This window comes from Oryctolagus cuniculus, chromosome 10 (genome assembly GCF_964237555.1).
Source record: "Oryctolagus cuniculus chromosome 10, mOryCun1.1, whole genome shotgun sequence".
Classification (NCBI taxonomy): Eukaryota; Metazoa; Chordata; class Mammalia; order Lagomorpha; family Leporidae; genus Oryctolagus; species Oryctolagus cuniculus.
Genome location: NC_091441.1, coordinates 104,494,630 through 104,513,113, shown reverse-complemented (window position 1 = coordinate 104,513,113; position 18,484 = coordinate 104,494,630). Strand labels below are relative to the sequence as shown.

Below are 18,484 nucleotides of genomic sequence, written 5' to 3'. Positions count from 1 at the left end.
GCCCGCGAGCCGGGAGGAGAAGCCCCGCGCGGGCACCTTCAAGCGCCGGGCTTGTCTGCGGCCGCCTGGGCCGCCCACACCGGGGGGCTGCCCTCGTGCGGTTGGGTAAAGCCGCCCCGAGGGGCTGGCGGCGAGGTGACCGCGACGTCCACACCCGCGCTGGCCCTCCGCCCCGGGGAACCCCGGGTGTGCCCCGGTGACCCCGCACCTGACTGGGTGGCCCGGAAATGGCCGAGGCGCTTGGCCCGCCTCGGAGGAGCTGGGGGCGTTAGTGGGCGCTGTCTCTGTCCAGCCTCCGAAAGTGCCCTGGGGCCGGGGTGGAGGGCTAGGGGCTCGGTGGGGAGTGGGCGCCTGGCTCGGCGTACGGGCGGCGCGGACTGATAGAAAGTTGACACTTGGGAGCGGATAACCAGCTCAGAAGGGATCATTGATCTTTCAGAAGTAGATCAGCCTCCCAGCTCCGCCTTGCCTTTTTAAAAATTTTATTTATTTAATTAATTAACTTATTTTGTGCCCCTGTTGTGGTTCTGTCTGGAGAGGACGACGGGTACGTGAAACTGTGAAAGTTGAGGGTAGGTCCTGAGTTGGGATTAACTCCAAGCACTTGTTAGCAGGAAGCGTTAGTGGAAAAGTTAAATGGCTGTGAAGGTCCTTGCCTTGTTTGCCAAGGCTGCTCGTGTATATTAGGGGAGGGGGGAAGTGTGGACCCCCCCCCCCCCGCCCCCGTGCGTGTTTCATATGTAGACAGCACTTCGGCTTCAGATGTTTGAAGAAGCAGCTTGCATAGGCAGCCTGACCTGATAGGATGTATGGTAGGAACAGCGAAGACAGGGATATTTGGAAAGACGTGGGGAGGCTTATGAATGGTCAGTCGCCAGGGTCTTCCTCTGAGTTTTGTTTTATGGTGAATGGGTCCGTTGTTTTGGTTTGTGGGTCACTGCCTTGTTCACTGCGGGTGGGATGCTGAGTGTGGCCTAGATGCGAGCAGGAGCCTTCGTGGTAACTTGTGTTCCCATCTGGTTTGTCAAAGACAGCGTTGGCTCTTTCCAGAAGAGTGCTTCGAGGGGAACTCGTTGGTCTCCATGTTGTTGTGAGTGTTGGGCGTCCAGGATATCACCGGGAACGGGGTTTATGGCTTTGGGTGACGGTTGCAGGTCACTGGAGGCAGATTGTGCAAAATCATTAGCATGTAACCAGCTGTCCCTAGACAGAGGTGGGCCTCCCCGGTGGTGGTGGCTGTGCACTTGAGCAGGGTCCGGTGTCCATGCTGGTTATGGCCTCCTGAACTGTCCCACAGGCAGACAGGGAAGACTAAGCTCTAGCCCCTGCTGGATGCTGCCCAGACATTTCCATGTTGAACCTAAGGGGCAGCTTGTGCCCCGGATACTCTGTTCCCATTTTGCAGTTGGAACTGCTTCCCAAGTCGTGGCGCTGGCTGGATTGGAGTCCTTTGGCTGTCTGAATTCAGGCCGAGGCATTTCCCCCATATTTCTGCAGCCTCTCATTTGGATTAGAACACAGATGTTCGGCTCTTGTTTTGAATCAAGTTCCCCGTCCTTAAGACATTTTGGGTTTAGATGGGGATGTGATGTTAGCAAAGGGAACAACTGTAAAACAGTTATTTGCAGCATATAATTCTTGTGTATTCCCTTGTGGCTCCTAGTGAAGATGGGCATTCCAGGGAGCGTTTGACTTTCAACATCCAAGTTCCTAGAGTTGCTAAATGTAACCAGAATAGTTTAGACTTCTGTGAATTGTTGTAAGCTTATCCTAGAAAATGGTGAAGACATTTTTGTCATCCAGAGTCACAACTGTGCTGTCACCTTTTCACAACCCTCACAATTTTATTGCCCAGAATACCAGATGTGTTACTAAGTTCAGCAGACTCTAAGCTGAGAACTCCTTTCCAGTTGAGTTTAAAGGGAAATTGTCACAGAATTGCTCATTTGCAGGGTAGACAAAAGAAGAGGTCGTGAGCTGGAGTTGATTTGTACCAGAAAGCCATTGCTAAAATTTTCAGTAATTTTTTTCAACCTTTGGCAGCTTGAAATTGGCCATGGTATTTATACCAAAGAAATCATCAGGTGCTACAAATAAGGTATAAAGGATTCTCTCTCTCTCTCTCTTTTTTTTTTTTTAAATCAAGATCTTTATCTTCCTTCCTCCTCCCCTTCTGAAACCCTTGCCTTCTTAAAACCTGACTTGTTAAACAAAATTTTTACAAAATTTCAGTGCTGTACCCCACTGGCCTTTTGTTTTTCTCAGTACTTAACTTTCCTGGGTCCTGTTCAGTGTTAGATACTGTAATGATAGCGGCTTCCTTTTTGAAACTTTTATTGGACATTCCAGCCCTTCAGTTTTCCTTCTTACCTTAGACAAAGAGTCACTTTTATTAGATTCTCTTCTTTTCCTGTTTCTGAGTATAGCACTTCGTCCTTGGTTTTGTTGTGTTGTTATTCACACTCCTTGAACTGCTTGTCTGTGAACGGGACTGAGATCTCGTTTGCTTTCCGAATCTCTTCTGTACACGGTGATGCTTCTGTTTGTCAGGTGTGTTTGCACCTGATTCCTCAAACTTCACGCCGTCTAGCAGCTGCCTTGGGCCTTCCCTCCAGCAAAGTAAACAGCACAAAAAGCTCAGCTCTTCCGCTGGATTTTTCTGTTTTTATCAGGGCAGTTAACCTTTTTGTCATCCAGAGTCACAACTGTGCTGTCACCTTTTCACAACCCTCACAATTTTATTGCCCCAAATACCAGATGTGTTACTAAGTTCAGCAGACTCTAAGCCGAGGACTCCTTTCCATGCCCACTTTGAGCTGGGAGCCACCCTGGTTCCCCTTCCATAGTTCCACCCCTGGGTTCTGGCAACATGGATAACACGCCTTCAGCCATAGCTCAGTTCATCAGTTGTTTGACATTTCCAGGAGGCACAGCCTGGTTTACAGCACAGCTACACGCAGTGTCCTCACACACAGTGGCCTTATGGTATGTCAGTAGTCTGACTTCAAAGCCCTTTGTAGCAGTGTGACTCCCATTAGGCTTTGGAGTCTTTTTGACAGGTAGAGTTATAAACAGAATGAAAGGTCTTCCTTCCTCCGTTGGTTCACTCCCCAAATGGCCACTACGGCCGGCGCTGCGTCAATCCGAAGCCAGGAGTCAGGTACTTATCCTGGTCTCCCATGCGGGTGCAGGGCCCAGACACTTGGGCCATCCTCCACTGCCTTCCCAGGCCACAGCACAGAGCTGGACTGGAAGAGGAGCAACTGGGACTAGAGCCCGGCGCCCATATGGGATGCCGGTGCCGCAGGCGGAGGATTAACCAAGTGAGCCATGGCGCCGACCCCAGGCTTTGGAGTCTTAATTCATCCCTGAGCACTCTAACCTGAGCCAAGCTGTATCTCGCTTGGTTCCTCAACAAGTTCCTTGCTCACCTCTGGTATGACTTGGCTTATGTTGTTTTCTCTAACTTAAGACAGATGGTGATCTCCCTTCTCTAAAGGTGCATAGTAGTTCTCTAAACTTTCTCTGTGGTGCATACATCAGTATTTCACCATATAGTTCTATATTGGCTTGGTCGGCTCAGTGTGGACAAGGCTTTTGTCTTATTCAGATGTCTGTATAAATTTATGCTGATGCAAAACATAAGGATCAAAAATCCAGTAGTTGATTATATGAGAGTACTATGGAAAATTTGTGAAATTGAAAGGTTATTTTGATGAAAAAAATTTTGAAACCAGTGCATAGTTTTTTCATAATCCATGTTTCTGTGAGCTTTGACGACACTGGGTACATTTTGCAGCTGTGTTGAAAAGGACACCAGTTAGGATCATGAACTACATTGTACTGCAGAGATTGGGAATAGGATTGTTTTTCTTGACCCTGGATGAACTCACTGTTTTTGCCTGCTGTCCAAAATGCCAATCACAGGCCAGCAGATGCAGAATTCAGTCCTGTGACAAAGAACTTAACAAAAGATTCCAAAGTCCCAGGACTGGTCCACTTAATTAAAAAAAAAAAACCTGAATTATACATTTTAGGGTGATAGATGTCTCTAAATGAGGCTTTAAAGATTTGACCTATATTACTTAAAATCTTTTCTGAAATATTATATTCGTTTAAAAATAGCTTTGACTAATTGGTACAGTTTTTAGTCTAATATCATTGTTCTGTAATTCCCCACCCTTGATTGTGTTTTATAAAAAAATGTGATTTTATTAAAAATATTTCATTTGAGACCATGTGTTTTTAGTTTTATTGTCTTCATCAGCTAGTGGTGGAATTTGTTTTACAACTGACACAAAGAAAAACACAAAGAAATGTGGGTCTGCGTAACAAAGCAAGGGCAGCCTAAAGGTACACATGTACTTCAAGTATGTTTCCAGAGTGTTTGTTTACAGTGCAGTAGGAAATAATTGGGGGAAATATTGCCAGCACCATGGCTTGTCTTAAAGCAATGATTTTCCTTTTCTGAGTCTTTAAAGTTATAGGTTAGAAGTGGGGGGAGGCGGGGTTAAAAGACTGTTAATTAACATTTTAAAATGTATTAGTGGGCCTGTGTTGTCATAGATCTCATGGTCAGTGATAACTTGTCATAAAAGTATGATTTATCCAAAAGAAATGGCATGTTAGCTATTTAAATTGTAATTATTTGAGATATAGTCTTTTTTTTTAAAGATTTATTGGCCGGCGCCGTAGCTCAATAGGCTAATCCTCAGCCTGTGGCGCCAGCACCCGGGGTTCTAGTCCCGGTCGGGGAGCCAGATTCTGTCCCAGTTGCCCCTCTTCCAGGCCAGCTCTCTGCTGTGGCCCTGGAGTGCAGTGGAGGATGGCCCAAGTGCTTGGGCCCTGCACCCGCATGGGAGACTAGGAGAAGCACCTGGCTCCTGGCTTTGGATCAGTGCAGCGCGCCGGCCACAGCGGCCATTTGGGGAATGAACCAATGGAGGAAGGAAGACCTTTCTCTCTGTCTCTCTCTATCACTGTCTGCTCTGCCTGTATTTGTTTGAAAAGCTGAGTTACACAGAGAGAGGAGAGGCAGAGAGAGAGAGAGAGAGAGAGAGAGAGAGAGAGGTCTTCCATCCCCTGGTTCACTCCCCAATTGGCTGCAATGGCCGGAGCTCCGCTAATCCGAAGCCAGGAGCCAGGAGCTTCTTCCAAGTCTCCCACAGGTGTGCAGCGGTCAAGCACTTGGGCCATCTTCTACTGCTTTCCCAGGCCACAGCAGAGAGCAGGATCTGAAGTGGAGCAGCCGGGTCTCGAACCGGCGCCCATATGGGATGCTGGCGCTTCAGGCCAGGGTGTTAACCCAGTGCGCAACAGTGCCAACCCCAAGACATAGTCTTGTTTTCTCAAGAACAGGATTTAGGAAGTCAGTTCCCAAAAAAGCCTTTAGTTGCCCAGATTTTACAATTTCCAACTGGGAATTTTCAGTCATTCACTTGTTGAGGAATTACTTCAGAGGCACATGCATGCATTCATACCTCTAATTAATGTGTATATTATAATAAGAATCAAAACCTCATAATTTCTCTAAATGAGAACACTTTGTCTACATTAGTTTATAGAGTACAGTAAAACATGATTTTTCTTTTAACCGTATCAGTATGTGGATGAGTCCATTTTAAACAAAATTGTAATATAATCAAATCCTCTTTACTTATAACCTAATTAGAAATGTTATTTTAAGTAGCCAAAAGTGTGTGGAAATTGTCCGGACTTCTGTACATTTTCTTCAGAATACTATGAAACTTGTTTCCTGGTTTCACAATATTTATAGATTGTGCAATTCTGGTTTAGTAATACTATAGAACAAAACAAGGACTCCCAGGAAATTTAAATGTTGCTGGCATGGGTTATAAGTAAATGTTGATGATGGCCTTTAAAAGAAAAAAGATTAGGTATACAGTCTAGGGGGGAAATACCCAAACTCAAGATACTAAAAATCAGATTCTTATGGGCCTGCATTGTGGTATAGTGGGTTAAGCTGTTGCCTGCAACACTGGCATCCCAAATGGCCAGCAGTTTGAGTCCTGGCTGCTCTACTTCCCATCCAGCTTCCTGTTTACGTGCCTGGGAAATCAGCCAAGAATGGCCCAAGTCCGTGGGCCCTTGCACCCCTGTGGAAAACCAGGAAGAAGCTCCTGGCTCCAGCCTTTGGCCTAGCCCAGCTCTAGCCCTTGTGGCCATTTGGGGAGTGAACCAGTGGATGGAAGATCCCCCCCCCCCTTCAACTCTGCCTTTCAAATAAATAAAATTAATCGTTAAAAAAATCAGATTCTTAAGTAAATAGACTATTAATATTACAATGCTAAGCACATGTTACTTGGGTTTCCTTTATGCCACCTGCCACCTCTGGTGTGCTCTTTTTTTTTTTAATTTAAAGATTTATTTATTTGAAAGAAGTAGAGAGAGAGAGTGATTGATCTTCCATCCTCTGGTTGACTCCCTAGATGGCACCAAGGGCTAGGCTGAAGCCAGAAGCTTCATCCGAGTCTCCCATGTAGGTGGTAGGGGCCCAAGTACTTGGGCCATCTTCCGCTGATTTCCTAGGTGGGTTAATGGGGAGCTGGATCAGAAGTGGAGCAGCTGGGAATAGAACAAGCACCCATATGGGATGCTACTGTTGCACATGACAGCTTTGCTCTCTAAGCCACAGTGCCGGCCCCTAGTGTGGTCTTTTAAGGTTTCTCTTATTCAGAGGTCTGTTCACTAAAATGATTTAAGTTTTCGTGTACAGTAGTTATAAAGCAAGAGATCTGTTTGTTTTTGTTTTGGTACACATTGCTAAAGTTTCCTGGGGTTAGAATTGTAGACTTTTGGGGGCCGGCACTGTGGTGCAGTAGGTTAATGCCCTGACCTGAAGTGCCGGCATCCCATATGGGCACTGGTTCGATACCCGGCTGCTCCACTTCCGATCCAGCTCTCTGCTATGGCCTGGGAAGGCAGTGGAAGATGGCCCAAGCCCGTGGGCCCCTGCACCCACGTGGGAGACCCAGAGGAAGCTCCTGGCTCCTGGCTTTGGATCGGCACAGCTCTGGCCATTGCGGCCAGTTGGGGAGAGAACCATCGGATGGAAGATCTCTCTTTCTCTCTGCCTCTCCTCTCTCTATGTAACTCTCTTTCAAATAAATAAATAAATCTTTTTTAAAAAAATGTAGACTTTTGGAAAGTTAGGGTCATGGTAAATGGCATTAGTCTCTTCTGCAGTTAGGGCCTCAGCAATGAATGATAGTGTTTATTGCTAATCTGCTCAAATAAAATAGAGAAGTTAAATTTTGCTTTTCCCTTTATTTTCTGAAGCTATGAGGAGGCAGTCCTGTATGTAGTTTATCAAATTATGACTGGGTCATGTAAGTTTAGTTTTTACCTTGAATTTTGTGACTTGAGAATGGCTGAGTATCTGACAAGCATTATTTTTGTGTCTTTAATTCTGCTCTCAATGTCTGTAGTTCCAGTGTTCCGTATACTAAGCCTAGGAATACCAGGAAAGACTGGATAGCATAGGCAATCTATGGGAAGGGGCAGAATGTCTCTTTGAAGGTGAGTTTGGTTCACCCCAAAGACAGGGTTAGATGGGAGCGTTTTAAAGAGTTGAAGGAGTACAGGTGGCAAGATAAGATATGGGGATTGTTGAACAAAAGGCAGCCAACTTAAGGATGGAAAAAATAGACCTTTGCTTTTCACTCTTTGGAAATATTCCTTTGACCCTATTATATGTGTAGTACCCAATTCTGTAGGGAATCTCTAGGAAAGTAGAAGATAGTTACTGTAAAACACTTTATCATCTGGTTAAAGTGAAACTAGACAAAACCATTATTGGTGCTTAGGGGAAAACTGTCCTTTATAGTTTAATTAAATTGCTATGTTTTGATGACTACAGATTTCAGTATAAAGATACTTTAGAAAAAAACCATTTTAAAATATTAGGTTTTATGTTTTGATGAAAAAGCTGGTATGAAAATCTGAAGAGAGTTGATATCTCTTACTGTGGTTGAGTAGCCCCAGTTTTTAATGTAATGTGGTAGACTTTGCTAACTTTGAGTTGAATTTGTCAGCAGGAGGCAAAATCCATGGATAGACAATCCTAGCTTTTGAATGTTGTTTTTATGTTGAGTAGTAAATTGGTAGAGGTAAATGTAATTCCTGTGTTATAGGCTGATATGTAACTTTTTAAACTACCTTGCATATCCTAGTTATTTGAAGTATAAATTAATTTTTGAATATAGTATATTTTTAAAGAGCAAAAAAAAGAAAGATTGCATTTGCATTTTCCTTGCTCCAGCTTGGCTCTGAAGTCAGTGGAGCAATAGTAGTTTATAGTTCAGTTTCTTTCTTTCTTTCTTTCTTTTTTTTTTTTAACTGACCTCTGCTTCTGTCTGGCAAGGAATTGTGCTATGATTTGAGGGATTTTATCTAAGAAAATTGATGATACTGAGTCGTAATAAATTCCTGCTGGTATTCACGTTTTTATGTTTAGACATTTGATGAAGTACAGAAAAGCTTTAGCTTAATGATAGTTTTTTTAAACTCTTAAGATCTTGAGTTTTTTTTTTTTGTTTTTTTTTGTTGTTGTTGTTGTTTTTTTTTTTTTTTTTTTTTTTTTTTTTTTTTTTTACAGGCAGAGTGGATAGTGAGAGAGAAAGACAGAGAGAAAGGTCTTCCTTTGCTGTTGGTTCACCCTCCAATGGCTGCCAAGGCCAGCGTGCTGCGGCTGGCGTACTGCGCTGATCCGAAGGCAGGAGCCAGGTGCTTCTCCTGGTCTCCCATGTGGGTGCAGGGCCCAATAACTTGGGCCATCCTCCACTGCACTCCCAGGCCATAGCAGAGAGCTGGCCTGGAAGAGGAGCAACCGGGACAGAATCCGGCGCCCTGACTGGGACTAGAACCCTGTGTACCGGCGCCGCTAGGTGGAGGATTAGCCTATTGAGCCGCGGCGCTGGCCTTGAGATTCTTTTATTTCAATAGATTGCTAATCATTTTTTTTAAAAAGTGAAAAATCATTAAATGAATTGAAAACTTTACTGCCGAAGCCTTGAGTCATTTGTAAATAAGTTTATATACAGATAATACTAATATGAGTAATATTTTGTTGTGTTTTTAACTTGATAATAAGATACCTGAGAGGTCATCAGAAAGTTCATGGAAAATGTGTATTATAAAAAGCTCTGTGTGCACCTCAGCGATTTTTTGTACTATTTGAAAATAAACTCCTATTAACTTGTTATAACATGTCAAAACAGGATTCCAGTTTCAGGTACTAAGAAGGATAAGTGTTCAGTTTGAAAAGAACCCCTGTGAAAGCAACATGAATTGAAGCAAGAACAAATGTGAAATTGATGGTGAAGCTTGGGTTGATGCTTCACAAACGATTGATGGGGTCAGTACCCCAAAGAAATCAGCAGTTCACAAACTTTAGGACAACTCACTTTAGGAAAGGACAAGATGATGTTGAAAATGAAGCCCATAGTAGCAGACCATCTGCATCAGTTTGTGAGGAAAAAGAAATTAGTCTTGTTTGTGTTCTGCTTGAAGAGGACAAAAGATTAACAGCAGAAACTTTTTTTTTTGCTTTTAATTTTTAGTTAAGTTTTAACAGATTCAGTGTGCTTTGTAGATACAGTTCTAAGAACATAGTGATACTCCCTTCCTCCCTGCCTCCTTCCCTCCCACTCTCAGTCCTTCTCCCTTTCTAGTAGCCAACACCAGAGATATCTCAGCTTGTTCAGATTATACAGTTCTCACTGAGAAATTAAAGCAGATTTTATGCTCAATGTGTGCCAAAACCATTGCACCTAGGTCAGCTGCCAAGAACAGAGCTTTCAATGGAAATTTTAAAACAGTGAGAGCAACATCCTGAGCATTTCTTTGTAGAATTGCAGCAAGACGTGGCTTTGCCAGTACAATCTTGAAGACAAACAACAAGCAAAGCAATGGCTATCAAGAGGTCAAAGTGGCTGAGTCAAAGCAAAGTGAACTGGTCAAGAGCAAAGGTCATGGCTGCAGTTCTTTGGGATGCTGAAAACATTTTGCTTGTTGACTTTCTGGAGAGCCAAAGAATAATAATATCTGCATATTATGAGAGCGTTTTGAGAAAATTAGCCAGAGCTTAGCAGAAAAATGCCCAGGATACTTTGCATGACAGTGCTGCTGCTCATTCCTCTTAGGAAGCATGGGGAATTTTGAGTTTCCATGGGCAGTCGTCAGGTGTCCACCTTACAGCCCTGATGCGGCTCCTTCTGACTTCTTTCTTTTCCCTAATCCTGTTCATAATGTTTAAAGGGCTGAATTAATGTGAAGAAATTCTCAGGACTCTCAGTTCTTTAAGGATGGTCTTAAGTGACTGGTATGATCGCTTACTTGTGTATCTTGAACTGGAGCTAGTATGTGTTAAGAAATAGTCTTGTTTTTTATCTTTTAGTTGCATTTTTCCATGAAGGTTATGAAGTCCCCTCATATTTGTGAGGAATGCCTAGAAGTCTTTCTTTAAAATTTATTTTATTTATCTGAAAGGCAGAATTGGAAGGAGGGAGGGAGGGGGTGAGAGAGAGAGAGAAAGATAGAAATTGAGAACTTCTGCTGGTTCACTAGTTCACTCCCCAAATGGCTACATTGGGGACTAGGTGAGGTCCAACCCAAGAGCCTGAAACCCCATTCACAAGGAGCTGAATTGGAAGTGAAGTAGCTGGGACTCAGATTGGCACTCGTATGGAATGCTGGTGGCAGCTTTACCCACTGCACCACAATACCGTCCCCAGGGTCTTTTCATCTTGGGAATGTACAAGGTTTGAAACTAGCAGCAGAGAACCTGAGAGTAGAACCTCAGTATAATGCAGGCTATTAGGTGTCTTCAGATATTCCTTCACACAGTAGCTCAACAATATAGCTGTGTGCTGTGAAAACCTTACCAAATGCATCTGATTACAGGGGCCTATCTTTTATCTAATGCATACACATGTTAGGCTACTAAACTTACAGTCCTGATTCGGCTCCTTCTGACTTCTGTTTCCTAATCCTGTTCATAATGTTTAAAGGGCTGAATTAATGTGATGAAATTCTCAGGACTCTCAGTTCTTTAAGGATGGTCTTAAGTGGCTGGTATGATCATTTACTTGTGTATCTTGAACTCTTATGTTTAAAGACAAAGGGACGAGAACATTGACTATTAAAGAAGGAATGACTTCTTTATATGAATAAAAGTTAGGCATTAGGTAATTATTTCTGATCATTTTACTATATGAGTGGTGTTCAAAAATTATGGAAAATGTATGTTATGAAAGAACTATGTATTATAAATTTTTTTTGCCCCAAAATAAACTTTTTAATTTTTATTTTTTTCCACAGATTTTGTTCATACTATTCATTACTTCTTTCTTAATTCTCCTCTTTGCATTGATATTTTCATGTTTGTTTTGGCTTGGCTCAGGCCCTTGCCCTGTGCTATGTTCTGTTAAAGAACCTGCAACTGTAAGTGCCCTCTGTCTGTAGGGGGAAGCCCGTCTGGTTTCTTGTTGCTCTGGAGTTTCTGTAACCAAGGTCTTCAGTTCACAGTTGTCAGGCCCTGACATGATCACCAGCCAGTCAGTGTGTTTGGCACTGGGGAGAGAAGGATGACTTATAGCGTGAGTTTAGCTTTCAGCTTGCTTACAGTAGGGGAGATAAATATGTAAGCAAGTTATCACATCAGTAGTAACCGTATCTGTGGATGAGTCAGACCTCTGCGATAGCCATCAGGGTCAGGGAAGCTAGCTCAGAAAAGATGAGGCAAGGCCGTAGACGCATTAATAGGTTGGAGTTTTGAGAACTGTGAGGTAGTAGACAAGTATGGCGTGTGAAAGGAAAGGTAGGGTGAGGCTGTCTGTGCATGGATTGGGTGCAGTTCTAAGGAATACTTAATTTTGTTTTAAATATTTTATTTGCGAGGTATAGTTATAGGCAGAGAGAGGGAGATAGAGAAAGGTCTTCCATCCATTGGTTCACTCCCCAAACAACCGCAACAGTTGGAGCTAGGCTGATCTGAAGCCAGGAGCCAGGAGCTTCTTCCAGGTCTCCAACACTGGTGCAGGGGCCCAAGCACTTGGGCCATCCTCCACTGCTTTCCAGTCTATAACAAAGAGCTGGGTCAGAAGAAGAGCAGCCGAGACATGAACTAGCACCCCATGGGCCCACTATACCACAGCACTGGCCCCAGTAATGCTTAGTGTTTTTGTTTGTTTGTTTGTTTTTGACAGGTAGAGTGGACAGTGAGAGAGAGACAGAGAGAAAGGTCTTCCTTTGCCATTGGTTCACTCTCCAATTGCCGCCGCGGCCAGCGCGCTGCGGCCGGCGCACCGCGCTGATCCGATGGCAGGAGCCAGGAGCCAGGTGCTTTTCCTGGTCTCCCATGGGGTGCAGGGCCCAAGCACCTGGGCCATCCTCCGCTGCACTCCCTGGCCACAGCAGAGAGCTGGCCTGGAAGAGGGGCAACCGGGACAGAATCCGGCGCCCTGACCGGGACTAGAACTTGGTGTGCCGGCACCGCTAGGCGGAGGATTAGCCTAGTGAGCCGCGGCGCCGGCAGTAGTGCTTAGTTTTAAGGAAGATAGTTACCTGAGAAACGGGACTTTGAAGTTACCCAGAATTCAAATCTCTGCTTGTGTCACTTGCTTGCTTCCTGACTACTTAACATTGGTCTTGGTGTTTAATGTTTCTGATTTTCGGTATTGCACATCTGTGAAGTGGAGGTAACTTGGACTAGGAGTGCCCGGGACTGCGAGTGACTTAATCATTCGGCAACCATTTTTTAATGAGCACCTATTACACAGAATAGCTGGAGAATATCTATGGAGAGCAAATGTTGTCTGCTGAGCCTACAAAGCTTAGAAAAAGCTGGATATTGGATCAGCCCTTCTAGAACTTAGCCTTTTCCACTCACACCCATTGTTACTCATGTGTTCAGACAGAAGCCGGGGAATCCTTACTACACTATACTTCCTTTACATGCTACCAGTTGCCAAACGCACATGTTTGGCATTTAAGTGTGTTTTGTGTGTCTCCCTATTGCCAGTTCTTTGCTTCAGTCCCATAGCTCTCATCTGGAATCTGTAGTTGTTGGTCACTTTTGCTCTCCTCATTCATTGTTCTTCTGTCAGAAAGTCCTCACTATAAAGAATAGCACAGGTGCCGAGCCCTGGCTGATTTGTCATCATCTCAGGCTATCATAGTAAGCTTCTGGTCTGCGGCTGCCAGGCCAGGTCTCACGCTGTCCTTGACCGGCTACTTACAAAGCCTATCAGTCCCAAACTCCACGTACCTTTCCTCACGTGCTGCCACAGACCTACTTCCTTGTTCTCCTTGTTTGGCTGTATTGTAACAGATGCCTGGGTCATTTCTTTCATCCCCGTTGGCTGGAACCCACAGCTTTTTGTTTTCCTATTATCAGTTAGCCAGTTCAGCCTATACAGATAGTACACAGGCCAGCTCCTTGTGCTGATACTCGTGGGCTGTTACTACCCCTCATGGAATTTATCTCCTCTCAGCCCCTGCTGCAGGTAACTTTTTTGACTCATTGTGAACCTACCATTCAAATGAACCTCATTGATTTGAAAAGCAGAGTGACATTGAGAGACAGACACACACGCACACACAAAGAGAAACCTTTCGTCTACTGGTTCACTCCCCAAACAGCTACAACAGCCAGGCCTGGGTGAAGCTGAAGCCAGAAGCCAGGAACTCCATCTGAGTTTCCTGCCTGGGTGCAGGGGCCCAAGTGTGTGGGCCATCTTCTTTTCCAGGCACATTAGCAGGAAGCTGGATTGGAAGCGGAGCAGCGAGGACTTGAACTGGCGCTTAGATACAGGATGCTGACATCCTGTGCACAGGCTTTACTTGCTGCGCCACAACACCGGCCCCATATTCATGATCTTTAACTTTTTTGCATTTCTGCCCTGCAAGAAGCTATCTTGAAATGGGAGGAATGCCCTTTTTGTCTGTTCTTGTTCTGCCAGTTTTATCCTCTGCTTGGTTATTTGGAATCTGACTATCTGTGAGGGTAAGATGGGCTTAGAAATCTACTTGTAGGTACACAGACTAAAGTTGAATATCTCTAGTCCAGTACTTAATCCTCTGCACCAGTGTGACTTTTGCTTCCTGTAGATTCACCCACATAGACTGCCTTCCCTGCGTGCAGTAGTTGGGAGCTGAGAACTCACTTATTTGCATTCTGTTTTTGGTGTTCTAGGTCAGGATGGCTAACTGGTTGGCTTCCCACCTGGTGCCCTACATCTACATCACACCTTAAAGAAGCTGAAGAGAAAATGCTAAAATGTAAGATTTTCTTATAACTGAGCTGTTTACTGAAATAGGTCTAATATATCACATTGCCTTGAAACTAGAGATAAGATTCTGTGATGTTAGTTGTTGGCAGAAGAATTTGGCCTTTTCTTTGGCAATTTGGCAAGTGCCAAATTGGTGGTAGGGTAGAGATGTAGGGGGAAGAGTTCTCAAACTCTGTGGCCATGGGTCCCTGTTATACTCTTAATATGGATGATAATTGTGCTGATAACAATTGATAGAACTGGATTAAGTGGCATGGGTCATAGATGTGATTACTTTGTGTGTGTGTGTGCAGATGTTTGTCCATTTCTAGTTCTCGTCCTCTACAAATTCAGTTTCTTGTTTGTTCATTTGAATGATTCAAGAGTGACTATTGTGTTATATATTCTTAGGAAGGGGTAGTTAACCATCTTACATGAATTATTAACATGAAAATGAATTTCTACTTACTTCATATACTTGAGTAATATTTGTCTCCTCAGAATTGGCAGAGTTGTCATTGTGGTTTACCAAAACAAAAAAGGTCTTGGTGCCAGTGTTGTGGTGCAGAAGGTTGAGCTCCCATCCACGATGCTGGCATCCATATGGCACTGCCCTGAGTCCTGGCTGCTCTACTTCTCATTCAGCGTGCCGCTGATGTGCCTAGGGAGGCAGGGGAAGATGGCCTGAGTGCTTGGATCACAGGAACCGGGGTGGAAGTCTAGGCTCCTGGCTTTGTCTTGGCCCAGTCTGGCTGTTGTGGCCATTTGGGATGTGGACCAGCAGATGGAAGATCTTTTCCTCTCTCTCTCGTCCCTCTCTCTTGCTCTGCCTTCCAAACAAATAGATAAATCTTTAAAAAAAAGAATATTTGTTAGGAGTTAAATAAAAAGCCAGATGCTCAGTTTGTGCATTGAACAGACCCAACCCTAACCCTGCTGATTCCCTACTGCTAGGGTCTAGGTATGCAAACAGGAATAAGAATCGGTCCCTGTTCCATTATCAGACGTGAATGCAGTGATGATTGGTGGGGTGAGCGCTGTAGTAGGCATTCCAGGTGGGCTTTAGGGGGTCATGCAGACAGCATTGCTCAGAATGCTTGGCACTAAAGCTCATCACCACTTTTCTAAACTGGTAGACGTTGCCCTCCCCTGGGAGGCGTGGGATCTATTCACATTCTCAATGACTGTTGGGTTTTCTCTTTGCTATCCCTATGTGGATTACAAAATTTGAGATTTTCTTTTTTGGCTAACGGGCAGAAATTCCTGATTGTGTCCTGTATTTTGTTCATTGCAAATGAACATGCAGAGGTAATTACGGAGTATATCTAAAGTGTAGCTGTTCAGTTGATAGCGTGATGTAAATCAGTGTCAGATTTCATTTCACCTTTAGTCAGTTTGGGGTAGTATTTAAAGTATTTAGTTTCAGAGCATTAAAGGCAAGTAAGAGTTTTGGTCTGTAAAGTTATAATTATTTGCATTTTCTAGGACTTGGACTCAGGTTACCTGGTACCTCATGCTGAGTCGTTCCTACCATACCCTGTCACTGGGTTTCTACAAAACTTTGAAGTGACTGAGAATTTCAGTTGTATGTTTAATACAGATTCCATGAGTCCTCCTCAAATTCATGATTGCTTTTTAGATAAAAGTGGTTCCTCCAAGTCCAGGTTCAGTCTTCAGTGCTTAAGCCGTCTAATGTTCTCACATTCAGGGTGGTTTTCTTTTGTTACTATCTGCAAAGCTTAGAACCCTTAAAATCATGGATTCAGAGGCCACTAAGTTCCTTTCCAGTTCTGGGAGTGTAAGTAATGCCCGCATTGACAGATGTGAAAAGAAGGCAGGAGGTGAGATGACTTCCCACAATCTTGGCCACAAGTACTTGAGTCTTCTCTGAGGTAAGTCTTCCCACTTAGATGTAAAACCTAGTGATTTAGAATCACCTGCTGCAAGAAAATATGTTTGTTAAGGGCTGACCTAAGAAGGGCTAAGATCCTATGACTGGACGCCATATGGTCTCTAGCTTGTTAGTGTTCGATGTCCCTGAGAATACCCCCTTCTCAGAAGTATCATGAAGCTGAGCAGAATTTCTCTCTTATGTTTCCATAGGTGTCCCCTGCATATACAAAAAAGAACCTGTTCGTATATCTAATGGGAATAAAATATGGACACTGAAGTTCTCGCATAATATTTCAAATAAGACTCCGCTTGTCCTTCTCCATGGTTTTGGAGGAGGTCTTGGACTCTGGGTACTGAATTTTGGAGATCTTTGCACTGATAGGCCTGTCTACGCTTTTGACCTGTTGGGCTTTGGACGAAGCAGTAGACCCAGGTTTGACAGTGATGCAGAAGAAGTGGAGAATCAGTTTGTGGAATCCATTGAAGAGTGGAGATGTGCCCTAGGATTGGACAAAATGATCTTGCTTGGGCACAACCTGGGTGGATTCTTGGCTGCTGCTTACTCACTGAAGTATCCCTCAAGGTAAGCCATGGTGACCACAGAGACGCATTGTAACTGAGGTGTCTAAGTGTACACTCGACTTCACCTTTGGGACGACATTCTCTGAAAGGGCTGTTCAGGCCAAATCGCCACAACCAAGCCAATTAAGTAGCTCAAATAAATGTCAGATTTTCCAGTTAATACATAGCACACATTGGTAGACTTGAAAAAGGACTTTGAGGTTGCTAACCTTAGAATTGGTTAAAATTTAATGCAAAATTTTAAGCCACATTTAAAAATTATTGTGTTATTGTTAACTTTTACTATTATCATTAAACCTATGAATTTAGCAGGCTTTTCCTTAACCTTTTTAAATTACAGTAATGGGAAGCAGTAAGGTTAGAAGTCAGAAGACCCCGGTGCTAGTGCAAGCTTTGCAAGTTAGAGCAAATCACTTAACCTCTAAACTTAGTTTTCTTATCTCTAAACTTCAGAAAATATATCTTCATAGTGTGTTTTCCAGGGTTTTGATTATACTGTGTTCTAACCTTTCTCATTGTAGAACAGCTTTTTGGAGTCATTAAATTAATGCGTATTTGCTTCAAAATCTTTCAGCATCATCTCTTTTTTTAAACTTCCATCTTTAATACTATACCCTAATATTCATGTTGCTTCCTCTAGGGGGAGGTCACATGTAAGTGCTTGAAAAAAAAAAAAAAAGAAGAAGAAAAAAACTTCTTTGTTAATGTTTTAGAAAGAAACTAAAAAATGAATATAAGCATTTTTGGGTCACCAATGTATTTTTCCACTGGAATAATTTTTATCCAGAATTGTAACTGATTTTGATATTGGGATCTGTGAATGAGGTATAGGATAAGGATCATTTCCAGAGTGCCTCTTTGTATAACTACCATTACATGATTCTGTGTGAGTGTGAGAGAGAGACGGGCAGGCAGGCAGGATTTCACATGTGGAACAGGAGCTCGGTGTACTGATGTTTTCTTCTTCTGGGGTGGCCCCTTTTCCTCTGAAGATTCTTTATCTGAAACTTAAGCACTTAAGCATGTATGCCTGATTTTTCTGGAGGGGTCATGGTCCTCCTATATGTGCTCAACAGTAGACTTATTTTTTCAAAAGAAATCCTAAATTTTCTTTTACTTGGCATTTTGGGGTCTTTCTCTTTTTCTTGTGACCTGCTGTTGGTGACAAACAAGGCAGCTGTGTCTGTGTGGAAAGGACACGGAGAGTTTTCTGGGAAATGACAGTCGGGCTGTCGGTGGGGACTGGCCTGGGCTCTGTTTGTCTTTTGTGAGTCAGGTGCTTATTATGCCTGACTGTTGTTTAGTCTCTGGAGAGGTGACGTGGGACTCTGTGACTAGACCTTAAGCCTTGGAATCCTGACCCTTCATAGCTATCCACAGATTAGGTCAGTTGGTTAGATTTTCATTTGCAGTTGTGAAACTCAGATAGGAGGGCTTTAGGGATTCCGAAGTGTCTAAGATAGAGCCAGTGATCCCTGCGTGGGACTGACTACATTTTAGAAAATGCTAGAAATAGAACTGTAGAGCACTGTGTCAGGACCAAGAACCATTAAGTTGTAGCAGTAGATGGTTATAAGAATGCTTGAAATAATTAGCATGTATAAATTCAGCTGGTTGCCACCAAAATATTGAACTCTTCTCATGCCTATATTCTTAATTGAAAAAAAAAAAACCAAATTATTAAACACAAGTAAATTTCAACATTGTGACTTTCTCTA

At 43.4% G+C, this 18,484-nt stretch overlaps 1 protein-coding gene across 3 annotated transcripts in view; it reads left to right on the top strand.

The window, feature by feature from the left end:
- Nucleotides 1–18,484, top strand: part of ABHD5 (abhydrolase domain containing 5, lysophosphatidic acid acyltransferase) — a 38,133-nt gene that overhangs the window by 274 nt on the left and 19,375 nt on the right. For 2 of the 3 annotated variants that reach the window (XM_008260224.4, XM_051851861.2), the window contains 2 exons: nucleotides 14,216–14,301; nucleotides 16,395–16,767. In XM_008260224.4, coding sequence (XP_008258446.1) covers nucleotides 14,216–14,301; nucleotides 16,395–16,767 — 459 coding nt within the window. Of the gene's footprint in view, nucleotides 1–1,035; nucleotides 1,091–14,215; nucleotides 14,302–16,394; nucleotides 16,768–18,484 lie in introns of those variants that run through there. The other variant, XM_070050957.1, reaches the window with a different exon arrangement.